Below are 22,181 nucleotides of genomic sequence, written 5' to 3'. Positions count from 1 at the left end.
GAAATTTAGAAAAGGACTTGCATGTATGACTTGTTGAGGGTTGAAGGAAGTCTTACTTTAAAACATCCTTGTCAGACCTTTTAGATCCAGTGATCCACTTATGTGTCACCAATAGTGTTGTGGAAGCTTCAAAACATAAACGTTTTTATGACCTCAAAGTGTTTATACTCCAAAGAGACTTGTCTGAATATCTGTAAATGTATTACAAACATTCTCTGCAATGATTTACAAAAATCCATAATTTATCATAACCATAAATATTAAGTATGTTAAACTCTGAATGTTAGCTTGACTGCTTTCAGTATAATGATTACATGGTTGAGACCCTGAATGTGAAAGCTGCTCCAGTCAGGAGACAGAATTTAATCTACAATGATAGATGCTCACATTGTTTGCTCTCACTCAGTCTAAGGAATGCAATTTTAAAAACTAAAATTATTCATTTTTATTAACAGCTGTCTAACATGTATCTGTTATTATTCCCAACTTTGCAGCTGATTGGCTGATAAACACTTGTGACAACTTTATTCCCCAGAAGCTCCAGGTGCTGGTGAGCAGTGCTGAGTTCTGAAGTTTAAAAACATGAAAAGACAATACGCAACAAGATGCAACCAAGAACCCTGCATCATACATTTCTAAGTTTTTGTTGTGAAGATTCTGCAAAGTGGTTTTTTTGTTGTTGTTTTCTCTTCGTCTCTTGGACCTGGTCAGTATCCCTTGGTGGCTTTTTGTAAGTGCACCTGGCTCTGAATGCAAACTGAGAAGCCTCCAGACAGCCATAAGCCAAATTGTTGTGGTCCCTGAAGCCCAGAGCGGAACCTGACTGAAATGGTGTCGTGGGAGCTGTGCAGAAACCTCAGTCAAATGTTAGAAAGAAGGGGACACAATTCCTCCTCAACTTAAAGGAGATATAAAATTCTGTACACAAACTGTAAAAATGAAAAACAATAAAGTTGTTTGTTAATTGTTTATTTCATTAATTCAGATTAGAAATAATAAAAGACCATAATTTGCAACATTTTGATAGAATGCCCACAATATTTTTCTTTCATCACAGATTGGTTCTGATTCAGCATCGCATATTTTTCTATCCAAGTCAATTATGGCAGCAAAGACAAGTTAAAATACCTCTGTACAAATATGTCTGGATATTTTATCTGATTTCAGGTACAAAAATAAGTTCTAAGTGCTTCACACACTTTAATACTGTCTCTGCTTCGGCATGTTCACAGCTCGGATGCCAACATATGTCATCTGTTCTGAAATCTCAACAAACCCTTAGTCAAACAGAAGAAGCAAATGTTAAACCAGGCATTACTCCTGCTGTCAACGGCCACGTTGGTCCAAAGACCAATCAGGATTTCCTGCAGCATTGTTTGAGCCTGACATGATATCATCCATCTCATCCATATTTTTTACCTATAACCTTACTGTAGTTATCATGAAAGGTTGTGGACCTTGACAAAAGCTAACACCATGGATTGTAAGGATCCACATAGGAGGTGAGTTTTAACTGATGCAACAGACTCAAGAAAAGAAATAAAAACAGTGTGAACATAAGAATACTGAAAACCAAAAAATATCAGAAATAAAGCAGCAAACTTCATCCAAATGAGGTTTCTGAGCATTTTTACGCTTAGCAGAATCACACCTGCTGTACTGAGGATAATACAAATTGAAATTATGCTTTTAAAAAGCTCCAATGAACTTCTATAAAACAGGAAGATTTACTTTGTACATATTTTTATAAATACAATTTTAAGCTCAAAGTTCCTCCCTCTGCAAATGAGGTGGTCATGAAGATGCAGGCCTCATTCTTACATTTAGGACTACTTGGATTTAGAACTTTTTCTGAAAGCTGAACAGGAAAACATAGATTTCAATAAAAAAAGACTTTGTTGTAATATTTACGGAAATGAAACATACAAGTCAGAAGCAAGGTTAATTATAGATGTTAAAAAGAAAACTACAGATATGTCAGCCTAATGTTGTTTTTCTGTATCTTTTCTCTTTAAACTTTTTTTTAATTAAAGCTGAAGAATAGAGGGAGATTAAAGGTTTGAAGAAAAGCCAGCAGGCCAAAACAATCTGCAATCACTAGTACAGGACACTCAGAAAGTACATGTCTCAGTTAGAGATAAGTCATACTGTAAACATCTAACCAGAAAAAGCGAATCAGCCAATCAGAGGCTGTTTTCAGTATCACCAACTAAACTGTGGAAGAGCAGATAATTCAGATTAAATGCAGAGCAGAAACAAGTGAGAGGGAGGAAAGAAACAATATAACAGATCATGAGTCCGTTTCTGGGCGACTGATGAGTCCAATCTGGTTTTCAGCGGCAGCTATCTGGGATGGGAATGATCTGGTTTTAACCTGGGACTGAAATGAGTTTGATCTCCCTGTTTAACCTGAGGACAGCAGCAGAATGCTGCATTCACATCAGTTTACATTAAGTTTCTAGAAACTGTGGTCAATAAAGAGCCAATCAGATTTTACTTCCTGCAAGGTCACAAAGCATTGTTGTATAAATGCAGCTCCACAGTTTCACTTCCTTGAAAAAAACAGCTGTTTTAGAAAACGCCGTATCCGTCAGTGTGACGAGTTGCCACAGCAAACGCAGGGTAGCCCTCATAGGTGGTGTAGGCGGTTAGGTCCTGACCCAGAGAGATAGCTTGCTTCAACTGGGAGGCCACCCCCGAGGATGCTGGGCTCGCCAGAGCGTAGCCTGCAGGGAGACACCAAAGAAAAGCCTTTTAGTAGAAGATAACTAATTAAGTCCTGGTTCAGAGAAACCAACACAGAGTTTCTTTAAACCACATGTGCGATCTGGTTCTGGTACATCCTGATGGTCAGGTGGGTTCTGTTGGTACCTTAGTAAGTGAAAAATTAGTTAGATTTGGGTACGGACCTTCACATACCTGGGAAGGCAACTGAGGCCACAGCAGCTGCAGTAGCACAGCTGGCGTCGGCAGCGCCTTCTGTCTGCAGGCCAAGTGTCTGCAGGGTGTGCTCTGCTGCGTGGATCTTCGCTTCTTCCACAGATGCACACAGTTTGGAAGGAGTGAATGGATGTCTGCAGAGATGCACAGTGTCATTATGTTCAGTTAGTTAGTATCATTTTCAGTACATCTGCTTAACACATTCTAAAACATGTAGATTTCTATTCAGTTCAAATCCAATCAAATTTGATCAGTTGTTTTTTTTTGAATAAAATCAATTGTTTTTTTCATTCTCTAGTTCAATCCAGGTAAAAGTTTACATTTAAATATAAAGTTCAGTTCATCATGACTATTTTAGTTCAGATACAAAAATGTTCATCTCAAATTACAGTCATATTTTTTGACTAAGACATTTGTTTTGGTCTGATGTAATATTCTAATATTAAATGTCAAGTTTTTATTAGCTGTAAGCAGAAAATTATCATTGTTAACAGAAATAAAGGTTTGAATACATCAGTCCGTGTTAAATAATGTATTTAACGGGTTTCAATTAATGAACTGAGTTACGAAAATAAATAAAGTTTCCAAAAATATTCTATTTTACTGAATGGGTTTGTACATTACCTAAGTGAATTCATTTCCACTGAATACATCAAACATCCAATCTTTTATAGTTCTGTTCAGTTAAAAATGTTCTCCATTTAGGTTCAGCTCTAACCATTTACTTTTGTTGATATTCCACTTAGACCCAGTTTAAAATTATTTATTAATGAAGCTCAGTTCATTTCACTCCGCTACTACTCTGAGCTCCGCCCACAAAAGGAGCTCCTCATCCTTTCACAAACGGGGAGACCAGAGGTCATTTAAACTTTTTGTATGCAGCATATCGTTCTTTTGTCACAAGCTATATCACATGAACATAGGTGACAGTCGGAACGTAGCCACCCCAGTAGCAGCACTTACATTACTGCAGATGAAGCTCCAGTCTGTTATTCCTTATCCTGCTAAATCCTAAAATCACTAAACATGTCAAGAAACTGTACTTGTTCTCCTCGGCTTGAGGCAGAGACTGACCCTGAAGAGACCAACAGAACCTGATCACCTGCAAAAAATCCCTATTGAACAAACAGCCTCACATTTGATTAATACTTTGGTAGACAGAAGTTAATGGTCGACTCAATTATTGCAAGACGACACCTTGAGTTCTCAAGCCTGGCATACTTCTCTCCATTGCTACCTTCTAACATCCTCAGTCTGCATCTGCAGTTTCTCTCCAAACCATACACAGGTGTGAGATGGGCTTCTTTCCATTTCTGATTTGTCTAATGCCCCTTTTCCACTGGCTCGTTTTAGCCAGCGCGGGTCTGCACCACTCGGTTTCTCTCTACTCGGTTCGGTATTTGTTGCGTTTCCATTGACCCGCCAATGGCTGAAGCTATGCCGGCTGAAGACCCCCCTCCAGCAATGGGTGTAGTGTGCTGTAGTGCTATTGACATCACTGTGTTACATTGTCACATTAATCTGCATAAAATGATAAAAAATAAATAGAAAACAAAAATATAAATAAACTAAATACTGATAATGTTTGCATTAATGTATATGCAAGAATGTCTTATTTATGTTTTTTATGTCTAAATGATCCACTGGGATAATTATCTGGACAACAGCCCAAGCCAGAACTTATAAAATAAGGCTCAGGGGTTCTGATGTGAGGCGGGTGTGGCAGGAGAAGCAGAGAGGAGAAACGCTGCTGTCTGGATGGTGAAGCTGGTTATGCTCTATAGTTTGACTGAAGAAGTTACATTTTTGGGCTTTGTGAAGTAGTTTTATGTCTTATCCATAGCAATTCAAGGACAAGGACTTAAATGCACAAAACCGCGGACTCCTGACCTTTGATGTTATTAAACATAGAGCTCTGCCTGTGTGTAATTCAGAAAGGTGATTTGTCCTTTTTCTTTTCTGACAGTCTTCAGGCATGATTTATGATCAAATCGTAAAATTACATGTATGACCTGTTCTGGCCACTGTGGTCCTTAATATTATTGTTGTTGCTCTTGAGTTTTATTAACTTTTCCCTCCACTGTCTCAACGAAAACCATTTATCTTCCTCCCATGGCCAATCAGGGAACAGCAGTCTGTTCACGTCGCATGTAGTCCCTACTTAGCCTCGGTCGTACCTGCTCAGGTGCAGGGACCAAAAAAGTAGGGTCAAGTAGGGCCAAATTGAGCCAGTGGAAAAGGGCATATCAGTCTCCCAGAACTTCCTTGAGTCCAGCCAAAAAACCTTCTCTATAGCCTGTTCAAATTCCTCCCATACCATTTCCTTCTGCAACCACAGAAGTTGCGGACCTTCTGTCCATGACCCTGTGTGCCACTTCAGGAGTTCCCGGGGGAAAAGCAAGCTAAAGATCTCCCCTTTCAGCTTCTGGCTGCCACTGTCGCAGGCACCAGTGCCCTTCAAACGAGAGCCCCAAGAAGATGCATTCAGGTCATTAACATTACCCTGCTTAGATTCCCTGATTGTGCTTTTAGCTGACATTCTCATTAAAACATCAGTACTCATTTGGGATTACCAAATCTGACCTGTCCACTTTGTGCTGTCAGATCCATTTAGCCACCAGTTATTAGCTGACATTGTTACCCTTTCTTTATCCATGTAAGATAAAACACGGCGTTGTAATGGACATCTCATGGCTTGCACCGAAGTCCAAAATCAGGTGTCTCTTTAGCTTATAATTATTCCACTTACTGAAAGGTTTCCCCAGCTCATGCTTTGCTACCCTAGTTTCAGTAACAGGAGCAGCAGGTTGTGTTGCTGCTACACAATAAAGAGCACTCTGAGCACTGGTGGAACTGCCTGTACTCACACGTTGGGGTACTGCGTCGCCAGAGCTGGGATGGTGATCTTGTAGAGAAACAGCTGCCGTTGGTCCGGACTTATGGCCGAGTGGAGCTGATAGACGGGCTGACCCCAGTTATTCTTCTGACATAGCTCCTCCAGAACCTGATGGGACCACAAACAGGTGGAGGAGTTCAATATAGAAAATGTTCTTCAAGTTCAACATATCTTTTATTTCAGTCGAGGTTCACATAGCATCACACTTTGAATTATAACTGAAGCCCTGGTTGAAGAGCCAACATTTTTGAGTTCACAAACTCTGCAGAAACATAAATGACTGAACATCTCAGAACAAATTAGAAAGGTTTCCCTTCCTCCAAAAGTTTTTCAAAAAAGTCCGGAAAAACTCGGAAAATATCATTTTGTTTGGGTGTGTCCCATTACCTGAGTCAGTGGTTTGATGCTGGTGGCCTTCAGGCTCATGGCAGCGGGGTTCATCGGTGTCAGCTCCATCCCCGGCAGCAGGTCATATAGCTTTTCCTCAGCCTGCTTGTCCCCCTTCAACCCATAGGAGGCACTGCCTCCACACCCTCGTCCCATGGCTCCACCCCCAGCGGCGTAGGCCAGGTAGCCCCGCCCACCCAGCCCTCGCACCCCCGCAGCCCCTACAGGTACAGTCATGTAAATTTCTACAGGAGATCGGAGAGGCAGTCAATCAATCAAATCACTGGAAATCAGCAGGCAAGAAGAATCACACGGTCACACAATTACCAAATCACAATGAAGACTGATAAAAAAGATAACACATAAGCAATTTCTTATTTTTCTTGTGAATTTATGGCCAAACGTCAGCTGATTTAGAGGATCTAATATGATTACTACCATAGAATATTTTGATTTTTGAACCACATTCATTATGTCCAGATGATTCAGGAAGATCCACCCCTCAGTGTCACATCTACCAGGTACATAAATGGACATTCTGTCAGTGTTCAGATCCAGATTTTCTGTGACAGCAGCTGAGATGTGATTGGACAGCCTCTGCTGAGGGGAGGAACTTCAGCATCAGATTAAACAGTTTCTGCAGTCAGATTAAACTCTGAAAGCAGATCTGCTTCCATCATGTTCTTCAGATGATGTGAACAGAGAGCACCCTTACCTCTGACCGATGGCGTCCTGATCAGACCTCTACCTCCCACATGAGCTTTGGCTGCCGGGAAGCGGAACTGACCTGGAATTGCAGCGTAGGCCTGGGGGGCATAAAACACTGGAGCGCCAAGATATGCTGCTGTGGGGTCATACACCTGCAAGAGGAGGTGGAGGAGGAAGGTTGATTTTTAAATGAAAGTTTTCTGATATTCCTGTGCTGCCTTTAAGAGTTTTATTTTTAATTAGAAACCAGCGAGGCTTTTTAAAATTCAAGCTAAGAGCTTTCGTCTGAAAATTTTGTTTTTTTGGTCAGATTTACAAATTCTGAACATTTGCTTCTGATCAGTGGCAGTTTGTGTACAAATTGTTCTCCGGCCGAGACCTTCCTCTGAATTTCACCTAGTCCTGTCCAAAGCGTTGCCCCTAAACTCTCTTCTGCAAAAAAGGGCCACTTTTTACTTTATACATTAGCAGAACCATTAAGACAATACAAATTGAATAAGCATTTCGTGAATCTGAAGTGTACTTTAAAGAATCTGTGCTCAGTGTAGAAATATCCAGTTCAGACTTGATCAGTCTGAGTATGTTAGGTTCTTAAATACAGATCAAAAGCAGTCTATACTAAAAAAATCTGTGAAACTCTCTTAGGGGTAAGAAGCTGCTTGTGCAGCTCCCAGATGGATCGTGGCCCTGGGTGGTGATCCTAAACGCATAAACCCACCACTGCTGCTTATTACCTGGGAATCTAGAATTCCCAGGTAATAAGAACTACATTAAAAATGTGCAGCTGTGCATGTCAGTCCTCAGGGTCCAGTGCTCATGTTTTAGTTTCTGCTCCACCACACCTGAATCAGAAAAAAAATGATCTCCTTATTCTGTCAGCAAGTTCTGCAGAAGCCTCTAATTGGCTAGGATTGACCTTCAATCAGTTGCGTACCTAAAACATGCAAAACATCAGCCCTCGGGTTTGGAGTTACCACCACTGGTCTGACCTCTTCTGCCTTCTTCTGGGGCATTGAGTAAAACTGGCCACTGGATGGAGCTGTTTGCCATCCCATAATTTCTGTCTGTTAATATTCACTACACAACTGAACAGTAAACCACAGAGTCTCTGGGAACTCAGAGTTCAGCTCATTATCTTATCTCCTGTTTATCTGTGAATCGGGTTCAGGTTCAACAATGTGCACTTTATAACTTTCATGTTAAAAATGTCCCCACTAAACGCGCTAATGAAATATGTTTTTCATAAACTATTAGTCTAACGAACAAAACAATGTCCTTTTTGCAGTGTTTCCTGCTTATCTTTCATAACTTTTTCAGCATCAGCAACAAAACTGTTACTTTAACGGTTTACTATTTTTATCTTATTGCAAAATGCAGAAGATTTCCTCTTCCTGACCGTTTGGTTCTCTAGAATTCGTGTGTCTACTTCGCTTTGTTATGGCTTCTGCATGATACTATATTGATCGTATCTGAGGGTGATGCATAAACTATTCTGACAGAGATTTCATATATGACTCTGTTTGGACAACCTGGACAACATTGGCAAACATTATGAAACACTTCACCAAAGGTTGACGCATGTCAGTGGTTATGTGATCTGAGGGGAAAAACGTGGTGTCATTTGGCTGGTTGATGTTCAGACTTTTTCTTGGCATTTTCTTTGGCATTAATCCATTCATTTTAGATTCGGTTCAAGGCCCCTTTTTGCTCAAAGACCTTCCTGATGATTGCTTAATTTCTTTTGGTGCCTGTTTGGAGAGTATTTTCTTAGAAACCTTTTTAATATTCAGGTAAGAACGTATTGTTTGCAGAGATGCTATGTTTGAAGGAACAGCATCTGAAGAGAATTAAACCAGAACATAAACATAAACTGTTCAGAGAGCTAAAACCATCACACCGAACAAATTGTGCTTCGGTGTTTCTAGATCCCCCTTCTTCTCCTCAGAGCTCAGAGTTCAGAGCGCTACCTGTCCCAGAGTGTAGGCCGTGTAGTCAGTCTGCAGAACCGAACCTCCTCTTCCTCCGGTTCCTCTGGTGTACCGAACATAACTGTCCTTATCCACCGGCTTGGCCAGAGTCACCTCAATAGGAGAGCCGTCCACCACCTGCATGCAGGGAGATAAGGGAGTAGAGGGTGCACTAATACAGCGTTAACTCACTAATTTCTGATAAATAGCTACTATAGGATATTTTTGTCATTTTTAAAGAGACACAATTTTTTTTAAAATTTAAAATAAAGAAGACAGATTATACATTTGTGTCAATGGGATGTTGATTATGTGTAAAATGATGTAAAAAATTGTTTCCAACTTATGAAAAATAGATCTAAAAATATTACTGGTACTTTTAGTTTCATTCTGTTGTGGGAATTCAGTGCATTTAGTCTGAAAAACTGCTAAAAACCCAAATTTTTTATTATCTCTATCTATCTATCTATCTATCTATCTATCTATCTATCTATCTATCTATCTATCTATCTATCTATCTATCTATCTATCTATCTATCTATCTATCTATCTATCTATCTATCTATCTATCTATCTATCTATCTATCTATCTATCTATCTATCTATCTATCTATCTATCTATCTATCTATCTATCTATCTATCTATCTATCTATCTATCTATCTATCTATCTATCTATCTATCTATCTATCTATCTATCTATCTATCTATCTATCTATCTATCTATCTATCTATCTATCTATCTATCTATCTATCTATCTATCTATCTATCTATCTATCTATCTATCTATCTATCTAGCAGCCCCACAGCCACAGGTTGCAGACCCCTGCTCTAGACCGTGTTTGAGAGCATAGAGCGTTTAAAATATTTTTGAATTGAGCCTACAGTAATCTTTCTGCATGCATTTATTGAAAACAAAATTAGTTTTAATTGACAGGCTGTATATTTGGAATGCCATAGTTTTTGGTTTGGAGGAGATTTCGCAGGGGACTTTTTTAAAGTCAGCTCGTTGCCAAACAAAATGCCTGGTAGTTATGTAAGCAGCCTGCTACATGCCCTTTAAAGTAACAGTGGTGAGCTTGCTGGACAATTGAGACGCTCTTGTTGATGTTCATCAGTACAGGGAAAAACTAACACGACCAGAACACAACACAACTGATCCTGATCATTAGTTTATTCTGTCATCAAATGGTGAGTATTTTGCCCACCACCCTGGTTTTAACCTTTCGAGTAATCAGTAGCTTTTACAACTCACCAAGTTTTTGGTAAGATGATGTGCAGCGTTGATCTTGAACCTAAATTGCCTAAAATGTCAGATTTTACAGTTATAATGTTTGGATTTGATAGTTTGCTGTTTTAACCATTTTCTTCTCCAAGTGTTTGGAAGTGTTTGAAGCCAAGTGTTTGGCTTATGGTTTTGTTGTGTGCTCTCTGTGGGGTTTGTGTGTTCTCTTATTAGTATGTATTTTTGTGATAGCTCAGACAGTTCATTGCGATTGTTCTCTATAGATCCCTTTACAGGTCCTTCTCAAAATATTAGCATATTGTGATAAAGTTCATTATTTTCCATAATGTAATGATAAAAATTTAACATTCATATATTTTAGATTCATTGCACACTAACTGAAATATTTCAGGTCTTTTATTGTCTTAATACGGATGATTTTGGCATACAGCTCATGAAAACCCAACATTCCTATCTCACAAAATTAGCATATCATTAAAAGGGTCTCTAAACGAGCTATGAACCTAATCATCTGAATCAACGAGTTAACTCTAAACACCTGCAAAAGATTCCTGAGGCCTTTAAAACTCCCAGCCTGGTTCATCACTCAAAACTCCAATCATGGGTAAGACTGCTGACCTGACTGCTGTCCAGAAGGCCACTATTGACACCCTCAAGCAAGAGGGTAAGACACAGAAAGAAATTTCTGAACGAATAGGCTGTTCCCAGAGTGCTGTATCAAGGCACCTCAGTGGGAAGTCTGTGGGAAGGAAAAAGTGTGGCAGAAAACGCTGCACAACGAGAAGAGGTGACCGGACCCTGAGGAAGATTGTGGAGAAGGGCCGATTCCAGACCTTGGGGGACCTGCGGAAGCAGTGGACTGAGTCTGGAGTAGAAACATCCAGAGCCACCGTGCACAGGCGTGTGCAGGAAATGGGCTACAGGTGCCGCATTCCCCAGGTCAAGCCACTTTTGAACCAGAAACAGCAGCAGAAGCGCCTGACCTGGGCTACAGAGAAGCAGCACTGGACTGTTGCTCAATGGTCCAAAGTACTTTTTTTGGATGAAAGCAAATTCTGCATGTCATTCGGAAATCAAGGTGCCAGAGTCTGGAGGAAGACTGGGGAGAAGGAAATGCCAAAATGCCAGAAGTCCAGTGTCAAGTACCCACAGTCAGTGATGGTCTGGGGTGCCGTGTCAGCTGCTGGTGTTGGTCCACTGTGTTTTATCAAGGGCAGGGTCAATGCAGCTAGCTATCAGGAGATTTTGGAGCACTTCATGCTTCCATCTGCTGAAAAGCTTTATGGAGATGAAGATTTCATTTTTCAGCACGACCTGGCACCTGCTCACAGTGCCAAAACCACTGGTAAATGGTTTACTGACCATGGTATCACTGTGCTCAATTGGCCTGCCAACTCTCCTGACCTGAACCCCATAGAGAATCTGTGGGATATTGTGAAGAGAACGTTGAGAGACTCAAGACCCAACACTCTGGATGAGCTAAAGGCCGCTATCGAAGCATCCTGGGCCTCCATAAGACCTCAGCAGTGCCACAGGCTGATTGCCTCCATGCCATGCCGCATTGAAGCAGTCATTTCTGCCAAAGGATTCCCGACCAAGTATTGAGTGCATAACTGTACATGATTATTTGAAGGTTGACGTTTTTTGTATTAAAAACACTTTTCTTTTATTGGTCGGATGAAATATGCTAATTTTGTGAGATAGGAATTTTGGGTTTTCATGAGCTGTATGCCACAATCATCCGTATTAAGACAATAAAAGACCTGAAATATTTCAGTTAGTGTGCAATGAATCTAAAATATATGAATGTTAAATTTTCATCATGACATTATGGAAAATAATGAACTTTATCACAATATGCTAATATTTTGAGAAGGACCTGTATGTCATAGATTTACATCTAAATATTTAAATTTCTTAATTTTCCTTAACACACACTGAAACAATTTCCTTTCCTTCTGAATTTTTGGAATCACGTTTGAGAGGAGAAGGTTACAGGATCTTGGTCTCTGACCTTTAGGCTGTTTCTGCCTGCTACTGACATGTGCTCCTAATCATGTGCTGCTGCTTCCACTGTTTTTATTTCTAAGATTAAATCTGATCTTTTTTTGATTGCCAACTGTAGCTGACCTTCCCGTTGAGAGCGTTCATGGTGTTGATGGCGTCTTCTCTCTGACTGAAATGTACAAAGGCGTAGTCTCTGATCTTCTTCACTCGCTCCACTGCACCTGCAGCACAGCAACACCTTTACTGACATCTGATTTAACACTTTTGGTTTTCTGAAGATTCAGACATTCACACAAACACAACACTTGGAGATAAAATTTAATTTTTTCGATAATCATGTAAATGATTTATGGTAATAATGACTAAATACTTTATTTGCTAATCTAAAAACAAAATATGATTTTAACGTAATTTATCAAGTTTTTGTTGGAGAGTTTTAAATTTTAAAGATTTTTTAAGCCAAATCTTTATATCATTTCACTAGATTTTTATAGTTTAATTCCATTCTGTTCTAATAAAGCTCTTGTTCATAAAGATTCTGATCAATTTCAAATATGTCATGAGCAGGATTTTGTTTTGTTTGTGGTTTTCTAGCTTTATGTTGGGTTTTTGATTTATGCAGTATTCAAATGAAGACATTAATGGATTGCTTTCATAACGTTAGATTCAAAACAAATTCGTCCTTAGTGGAGTTTTAACTGACTTTTTTACAATGTGTTAGTAGTTTGAAACTAGCAGATTAAGACTCTGAAGTGATTTTCTCTGCTGTTGCTGCATTTAAGAACAATTTGAGAGCAAGACCTGAAGTCATCCTGTGCTGGTTGTACCTGGTTTCAGGCTGTTAAACTCCTTCTCGATGGTTTCTTCGGTGGTTTGTAGCATCAGGTTCCTTACATACAGAATTTTAACGGTTGCCATGGTATCCTCATCAACTTCCACCTCAGGCTCCGCCCAGTCCACTGCGATGGGATGACCCCACAGCTGGATCCGACCTAAATCAAGGACACGTGCCTGTTATCTTCCTATTACACAGAGTGCCTGATGACATGTGTAGTTCAGGTTTCTGATCCAGATAGAGTTTAGTCCTGGCCGAATATCAATTTGATCTGTAAACTAATAGCTTTCCAATCAAAGGATGTTAAATAAAATGTGTAGGACTCACTGAAAAGACTCAAGGCCTGGTTGGAGAAAACATTCTGTGACATTTTGTGATGGAAAACAACTTCATAACAATGTTGGATTCTGGAGGAATTAATGCTTTGACATGAACCATTTTGGCAGTTGCACAGGGTGGTATTAGAAAAGGGGCTTCACAAGCACCAGACAAGATATTTACCTTTGTTGTCAGTTGCACCATGAATCAATTTTTTATTGCTTTTATCTATATGAGGGGCTGGCATCTCCTGCTTGCTCTTGAGAACAGAATACTATTTTATGTGCATTTTGCGGGACAGCACTGTATTTTATGCTGCCCCAACAGTTTAATGATTTCCTGCATTTTGTATAGTTGGTTGGTTGCAAAAAGGAGGAGCTCACCCAGGAGCCATATATGCAGGAACCACCACTAGGTGGAATCATGAGGTTTTTAATGTTAAGAAATGAATCAGTTTGAGCTTATGTTAAACACAGCAACACTTGAACTTAAGTATTACGTCCTACAACGGGGATAGAATCAAAATGCAAACAGTGCAATCAGTTTATGTCTTATGTGTTGAAATTCTTTTCTTTGAGGTAAAAACAGATTCCTGACCTAATGTAGTAAAATACATTTACTGAAGCCGGAAACAAAATAGCCATAAATGATTTTTTCTTATCATGAGCAGTAAAATTAGCTTTGATTGGCTGCCAGGGACTTTGACTGTTTTTATGATGTTGTGTTGATGATATTAAGGTTTGTTATCAGCTTCAAAGCTCTGAGATCCACCTGCATATTCTCGCATCATGCAGGTGAAAACAGACTTATTTTAAACATCAGGACCAAGGAGCTGTGTGAATCTCCAGAGTTTGGTCTCTACCTGGCAGGAGTTTGCGTCGGGCCATGGCAGCGGCTCGGTGACTCTCATACTCAACGAAGGCGAAGCCTCGGTTCTTGGATTTGTCTGCAGCGCTGGGATACACGATAACATCCACAACTCCGTCAGTGACCTTTCGCATCTCCATCAGGATCTCGTCACGCTTCTTGGTTTTAGGAATCCCACCGACAAACAAACGGCAGTTATCCACACTGGCACAGACACCGAGAAGCCGTCCGTTCCTTGGAGAAAGAGAGAAAAAAAGCCTAGGGATATCAGATTAAACCAGTATTCTGATCTATGCAGATAACAGAGCTTTGTACTTGATCAACAAGCAGTAGGCTGCAGATAAAGGTGGTTAAGATCTTATGACTATTAACGAAACTTATGTTTGCATCTCAGTGCTGATGAGACTGTCTGGCACATCTCCATAATAAACTGGGGTGCTCATGGTGATTAATGTGCATTGGTCCTTTTAAATGACGTGAAAGTCGATGAAATGTTTGGTCAGCACAGTACAATTACTTTGCTGAGTGACATGTTAATTAATAAATGGACAGTTAGATGGTTGATTGGTTCAGATTGGTCAGGGTTAGGGTGAGGTGCTAACAGCAAGTTAGTTTTAAAAGATGTCTGCTGCTGCATGGAAATCAAGAGATTGGTGTTTGTTTTGAACAGATTAGATGTCTGTCAGTATTAAAGGCTGTCCTTGCAAGAGAAGAACCGTTCTAACCTGATTTCGTAGTTGTTAAGCTGCTTCATGGCCGTTCTGGCTTCCTGTTTGTTGCTAAAGGTGACAAAGGCATAACCTCTGTTGTTCCCGTTGAAGTCCATCATCATCCTCACCTCATAGATCTTTCCAAACTGATGCCAGTGACAGGGAATGCCAGAACATTAGAATGTGAGGTTAAAGGACAGATTCCCGACCTTAGTCCTCCATGTCTCACCTTCTCACACAACGGAACCAGTTCATCCTCAAACAGATCTCTTGGGAGTTTCCCCACAAAGATCTCACTGCCTCGCTCAGGCGGTGGCCCATCCCAGTCAGGTGGTGGGCCACCATACCGACGCTGACCATTCTCCTGAAAAACAGAACACCAAATGAGGAGTAGCAGCATGAATAGTTAGTTTTTGGACTCAGAGAGGACTCCATTTAGGATTCAAGTTCTGTCCTCACCTGTTTTAGCTGGTATCCGGTCTGCTGGGTGAGCGCCCGAAGAGATGCTTCTTTCTGGATCCCCGCCAGTCCATCCCCACTTCCCTTCTGATTGGATTCCATTGGGTGTGATTAACAGGAGGTTGTGAATCAGGTAAATTATTGGTGCTCACTGCAAAAACAGACATAAAGCAGGTTTCAGTTCTGATGTTCTGATCAATCAGAGTCTGGATGGACTTTAGAAAAACAGCAGCTGTAGTTAAATAAGGTTATACAGAAAAGCTTCCAGTGGACGCATACAGCAGATCTAAAACATTTTCACTCCAAATATTTCGTGTAATGCAAGAAAATAAAACTGTGACAAATAATTCCAAATGTTTTTCCACATTTAATGTGAAATATATACTGAGAAGTTCAATGGGAAAGCAAGCAGATCTTTTAGTGGAAAAATATTTTTTTTTTAAGCTGCACTAACCCGGTAGCATCACCATTAAACACCATTGAACTAAAACGTCTTCTGATTCATTTGCAGCTTTCAATCTTCTTGAGTTCACACTTGCCGTTGAATATAGTAAATTTGATTGTCCTAAAAAAGTCCAAATGTCCTGGTAGAATTTCCTGACTGCTTTTTTTTTGTTTAGCTAGAGCCATACTTAGCAGAGAGGTTAAAAGAAACCAGATGATACTCACTGTGCAAAGGTATTTGTTGGGAAAAAAGTGATCATTCTGATAAATGTAACATTGCTAAAACTAGACATTTCCTCCACACTGATGGAAAGACAAGACTGAAACTGGTCAAGGAGGCTGCCCAGAGGCCAACAACAGCATTGAAGAACATCCAGACCTGGCTAAAATTACTGAACCTTTTGGGAGAATGTGTTCTGAACTGATAAAACTAACCTGAAACTTTTTGGTATGTTTGGCAGAAAAGGAACAGTACAAATCATCAAAGTAACAATGCCCACAGTGAAATATGTTGGTGACAGCATCATGCTGTGAGGTTGCTTTTGTTCTACAAAAAGAAAGAGTATTGACCCAAAATATTCAAGTGTCTGCTAGAAAGCTGAAGATGCAGAGGGATTTTATTTTTCAGCTTCACACTTAGTCCAAGCATGTATCCAAATCATCAACAAAAGGACTTGATAAGAGGAAAATGAAAGTTTTGGAGTCAGAGTGAAGTATTAAATCTGACAAAAGGGTTACTGGGCAAAGTTAAAATGCTGATAGATTCTTGTCAAAGAATTGAAATCAAATTGAAATTGAATCAAAAGGTACTAAAGTTTGGCATTAGTTTAAGGCTGTTCACAATTATGCAACCACATTATTTCAGCTTTTTAATTTTTGATATTTCTCTCTTACAGATTTGTCTGTCAGTTAAATTGTAAAGAATAAGTGTCACATTTAATTTCTTTTACATTCACTGTCTGCTCTCCTTCTATCTCAGTGATATTCTGTATGTGTTATCCCTGTTCAGTGAAACTATACCTCTCAGCTTCTGTTGGATCAACCTGTGTCCCTGCTGAGACACTTTGTCCTCACAGCTCTGTGGCTCCTCGTCTTGTTTTCCTAATCTGAGCAGCAGATATGAACAGCAAGAAGGTCAAGGTCTGCTGGCTGATCATTCACAGAGACTGTGGACAGCCTGACAGTCCATTTCTTCATCCTGCAGGTTGGAAGCTTGCTGCAGCTATAATCAGGAAGAGCTTTCACTGAATTTATTCAGCAAACACTGCTCTTAATGAGATGGAACGCCTCCCTTCTGTAAACCCTCAGCTCCTTTAACTAGAACCAAAACCTGGGACACATTCCAGGTCACGCTATAAAGATGGCCTGAGGAAATCTGCACAATGAAAGCATCCTGTTTTTTTTAATCAATTTTAACTTAGCAGAGTCTGAAGGGAAATAAAATCAACGGACAGACAACTGACTTTCATCACTTTCTGATGTAAAGATGATAAAATGTGTTCCAGGCTTTGATGCCAAACTGTGTCCTTATCAGGGAACATGTTGGAATTATTTCATGAAGTCTGGAAGAGGAGAAGGTTTGAAACACTCAACAATGGTCAGATATCACTGAGAACAATTTATATTCTGAATCCACTCTGTTACTACCGAGAATCAGTTTATTGCTGAACCTACTGTAGGTCTGAAAACCAACGGAATCCGTTTACACTTTCTCACTGTTCAGCTCAAGATAAACTTGTCTTCTGCCGGTCTTCTATTTTCAAACGTCATGATGATTATAATTTAATATTTCTCCTCAAACATTTAGCCTACGTTCTGGTTCTATCAGCTGCCCTTAGTGGTAGGGTTTCAACCAGACCACATAATCTGAGCTAGGAAAAACCAGCGGCTCAGAGACCAGCCTGTCTTTTATCTGCTGCCATGGAGATGCTTCCAAGAACAAGGATGGACAAAAAGCATTCATTCAAGCTGAGTCAAATAAATCAACTGGAATGCTTCCTTGATATAAAAATCCCTGGTTGTAAACTGAGACCGACACCACCCTGACAACCCAACATGGCCGCTGTGGTAAATTGTCAGAGAGATGAAATGTAAAGAGATAGGACCTCATTTGAAGAGGTCATTGGAGTGTCATTTTAAATCCGTCGAACAATCCGTTCTGTCCAACATCTGTAGGCAAGCCTCTTTCCAATAAACTGACTAAACAATGGAACAAATAAAAACACAAAAATAAGAATAATTATGTTAAATTTCACATTTTTATTCAGTTTTGTGTTGTGTCACTAATGAATCAGTTGTTGAAACTCTGATCATTAGTGAATGATCTTTGATTAATCCCTCTATCATTCAATTAGCTTCAACTTTAGCCCCTCCTACCAGTCATGATTAACCTCCTGCATCGCCTCATCTGCCTGTTCAAGCTGCAGAAACCAACAGGAGCACATAACCCAAATCTAAATTTCTGGTTTCTGCAGAAATGCAAATGTACGATGCTGCTCCGAACATTTGTTTCCATATGGTTTCCATATGAGTTTCTGGTTAAACAGTTTCAGGTTTATTCAGCTCTGCATCTGCATTTAGGATTTCATCCTCCTAAATTGTAAAATCACAGCCACAGTCCTCCTTCAGTTACATCATGACGATCATGAATTGATACATAATATAACATAATTTCATATGGAACATAATATATTATTATAGAATATATATGTTCATTTATCCATGAGTATTTTACTGGGATTCATAACCCAGAATATATCCTCTAAACTCAGTACAATGTCCTGATCAAATTGCAGCAACATATTATGACTTTTAAACAACAAAATGCCTCAAGATCCACTTCAAAAGATTAAGAAGGTGTGACTACATAGAACGAAAATATGGAGTAGTGAAAACCAAAATAATTATGCACAGTGCTGTTTGTGCAGGTAAAACTGTTTCGTGCAGTCTCATAAAAAAGCAGCATAAAGTTCAGAATATTTAAGAAATGCTGAACAGAATCAGTTTAATTTCGTTTTTTTTTTATACACATTGGTGCCTTCTATCTGTTTTAAAGTACAGCCTTGATTTTAATGTCTTTAAATCATGTTGATAACAAAGCAGGAAAACTTGAGGGAATGTTTGTAATAAAAGGTTGTTCAAAATGTAAATATAAACCAATGGAAATGTAAGGCCCTGTCCTGTCTGGACCTTCTTATTATTATTATAATATTATTACTATTATTTTATTATATTATTATTACTTTATTATGATTTAGGTTTTATGCCCTGGTGCACCTTTATTTGTAGGAGTTCCCTGGCTTCATCTAGAAGCAGCACATTAAATTTGAACTGATGCCTTTGCTGCAGCTTTCTGCCACATGGAGGACTTTGATCTGTAACACAGCACAAACTGTTTAATGAAAATGCTGTCATCCTTAAATGCAATTTCATGCTCAATCAGCACTAGAAAATTACTTTAATTCACACTGAAACTGATTTATCAATCAAGCATTATATTGGTGAGAAAATAATCTCATTTTGTTTACAGAAAAGGAAATGTTTTAATCACCTGATTGCTTACAAACCCAAGGCATAATCCCATCACCCCTGAATATTTGCTGAGTTTGCATTCTGATTGTTTTGTAATGAGAAAACTTGTAGGAATGTTTTAGTAAATTAAGCTGACCTCATGGACAACTGGGAATGTCTTTATAAATCCCTCATTGTTTTCTAAGAAAACTGTAAAAACATTTAAGAACCTGCAAATTAAACATTACTGTTTATGAGGTATGGAAGCAAATCGTTACCGTATTTCAAATGAAAAAGCAATGTCTGCTTTGTTTTCTTTTTGATTATTGCATAAAATGTGCAGTCTTGAAGAAGAAAATGCAAATGCATAACCTGAATTTTGGTATCTATTTGCTGGGGTACATTTTGAAAATTAAATCTCAAATCTCTTTTTCTTTTTGATTTTAATTAAGTGAAAGAATGAGCAGTCTTGAAGAAGAAAATTAAAAAGCAAATAGGATTATTGATTTCTAATTTCATTTATGAGTCAAACAATGCAGCCACATTCTTAAAATGAAAAAGCATTTCTGAAAATGCTTTTTCATTTGAAATATTAAGGAACATGTTGATCACGTCATTCTGTTGATGGAGGTGCATTTTGTTGGCAACAAGATGGTTGTCATCTTCATCATGACCAGCAGAGGGCAGTAGTTGGCACTGTTGGTTTATCATTTTAATTTAACTCGAACATATTTGGAGCTGAAAGTGTCTCAAAGAAATGGTTTCATCCAACCCATTTTGGTGATTAGTCTTCATATTTTAGTAACTACATTGACAAGGACAGCGAATGAACCACAACGTCTAAAAAAAACCTCACAAATGTTTTTAACAAAACAAAACTCCCAAAATTGATAAACTTTTTTACTATTTAAAAAAACTTTAATGGTGTTAATTTCATCATTAAAATTGCTTTTGAAATAATAAAAATATTTGGATCTTAAAAAGGTTTTATATTTTATCAATGAAAACGTAAAGACAAAAAATATAAAATTGAAATAAATTAATTGAAATAAATTTTAAAAGATCTGACAATGTGTGACACTATTTATAGATGGATTTTAATTGAAATAATTTTTTATCTTTATATAAAATATCGTCAGATGACATCTGCTGTGGGTCACAGCCTTATCAATAAATTGGCCGATTAACTGCACATGCTCAATGAGCATGTGTCTGTGTGTGTGAGTAAAGGATTGGAATAATCTACCTCCAGATAACACTCCAACAGACAGAATTATTAGGGCAAAGTTTTGATGAATGTGAGGTTAAATTGGCGACAAATTTATCATCTGATTTATCAAATGATCATTTATTATCTTTATTTAGGAGGTGCTGCAGATTGATGATCCGACTGGGTTTAATCAGGACTTTAGGATCAGATCTAAAAAAAGTGGTTTTCACAGCAGCAAGTTTGACAGAAAATAGTTCAGCTAAATTAAATCTGAGCACAAGTAAACCTTTTTTTTTTTTATTGAATTTGATGGGACTTCTTTCCACATGGTTCAGCTTACCTCTTATGGAATCTCATGGAGGAAAATATGGATTAAAAAGAAGTAAAGCTTTATGTAGATTACAAATTAATTCTTAATTCTCAAGCATGGCAATGAGATTCATATTTAATTGGATTTATCAGAGGATTACTCCAGATTAAAATATTTAATTACTAACCAGAACTCCCAGTTTTAGGTCTCAGTAAAGACATTAAACTGGCCTTTAACTGGTCTGTAAACTTTAAGAGAAAAACTTTCACTGACAGAAGGAGAAAAAAACAGCTGCTTAACAACGCTTACTCGGAACAAACGCGGCCTGTTTGCTCAGTTTGCAGCTTTCAGCCTCAACACACAGCACAGAAGAAGAGAGTGCAAGTGACACTAACTTTACACGTTCTCTTTATCGCCCAGTTTTATGCTTTGAGACAAAATTTAGGTAAAAATCCAAAAAAACTCACCTGAGCAATTTCAGAGATCACCTCCCTCCTATCAGAGCTGTGTCATTCTGAGTGTGAGTGTGTGTGAGCGTGTCGTCAGAGCCCCATGCACAAGTGTGTGTGTGTGTGTCTGTGTGTGTATGTGTGTGTGAGTGTGATCACATCATATCAAACTCCAAAGGTTCACTGTCCTGGTGTTAGCTTTACAAGCTGCAGGATGTTAATGTTTAACTTGCTGCTATCTGTAGACACACTGAGGCAGTCCAGTGTTTGTAGGTGTGTGTGTGTGTGTGTGTCAGGAGGCCTTTGGCCCACAGGACCTGGATCAGAGGCCTCTCCAGCTCCTAACAGATGCGAGGACTGTTGCTAAGGGTCCGACAATGTTTCTGATCAACAGTATTGATAAGATTATTTTGTATTACTATCATAACTAAGCCTCTTCTCCTCTTCTATCACATTACAACAAAATAACCCTGAGAGCTGTAAATATTTTTTTATCTGTATCACTCCTCTTTAGTATTTTAATGGTTATTTTGATTATTTTACAGCACATATTGTTACCTGTGAACAGATAAAGGAGTAAACAGATGAACAGAAGAAAATAGCTGCAGAAAACAAAAAGCATTTATTTGCTTTGTTTGCTTGTATAATAAGTAAACAGGGAACGTATTCATTGTTGCTGTGAACATCATGTTCTTTTTACATGTCTGATTATAATAAAATTATTAAAAAGTGTCCGAAAACTGTGTCTAATGTAGCAATATGCTGAACACAGCCTGCAGTGAAACACAAACTTGAACCACAAGGAAAAATGTTGGTGTAAAATTCATAAAATAAATAAATAAATCACTGAAAAGCAACGGAAATGCTGGTACACTGGATCATATATCAACAAGAGCTTATGCTGGTACAGATCTGTTG

General features: G+C 38.7%; 1 protein-coding gene across 3 annotated transcripts; it reads right to left on the bottom strand.

Moving 5' to 3' along the window:
- Window positions 1-953: 953 nt before the first annotated feature.
- Window positions 954-21,395, bottom strand: a1cf (apobec1 complementation factor). 3 transcript variants are annotated; one of them, XM_047378077.1, is made up of 13 exons: window positions 21,282-21,395; window positions 15,341-15,491; window positions 15,111-15,245; window positions 14,897-15,027; window positions 14,167-14,405; window positions 12,979-13,143; window positions 12,275-12,372; window positions 8,899-9,036; window positions 6,939-7,083; window positions 6,224-6,468; window positions 5,808-5,944; window positions 2,920-3,074; window positions 954-2,726 (listed from the first exon to the last, which is right to left on the bottom strand). In XM_047378077.1, the coding sequence occupies exons 2-13, from the start codon at window positions 15,440-15,442 to the stop codon at window positions 2,572-2,574; spliced, it is 1,845 nt and encodes a 614-aa protein (XP_047234033.1). In that variant the 5' UTR covers window positions 15,443-15,491; window positions 21,282-21,395; the 3' UTR covers window positions 954-2,571. The 3 variants fall into 3 exon arrangements, with proteins under 3 accessions (XP_047234033.1, XP_047234034.1, XP_047234035.1); XM_047378078.1 differs by having other exon boundaries at window positions 6,224-6,444; XM_047378079.1 differs by having other exon boundaries at window positions 2,588-2,726; window positions 2,910-3,074.
- Window positions 21,396-22,181: the final 786 nt, after the last annotated feature.

This window comes from Girardinichthys multiradiatus, chromosome 10 (assembly GCF_021462225.1).
Source record: "Girardinichthys multiradiatus isolate DD_20200921_A chromosome 10, DD_fGirMul_XY1, whole genome shotgun sequence".
Lineage (NCBI taxonomy): Eukaryota > Metazoa > Chordata > Actinopteri > Cyprinodontiformes > Goodeidae > Girardinichthys > Girardinichthys multiradiatus.
Note: the sequence above shows the minus strand (reverse complement) of the source record. Positions and strands in the feature narration are given on the sequence as shown.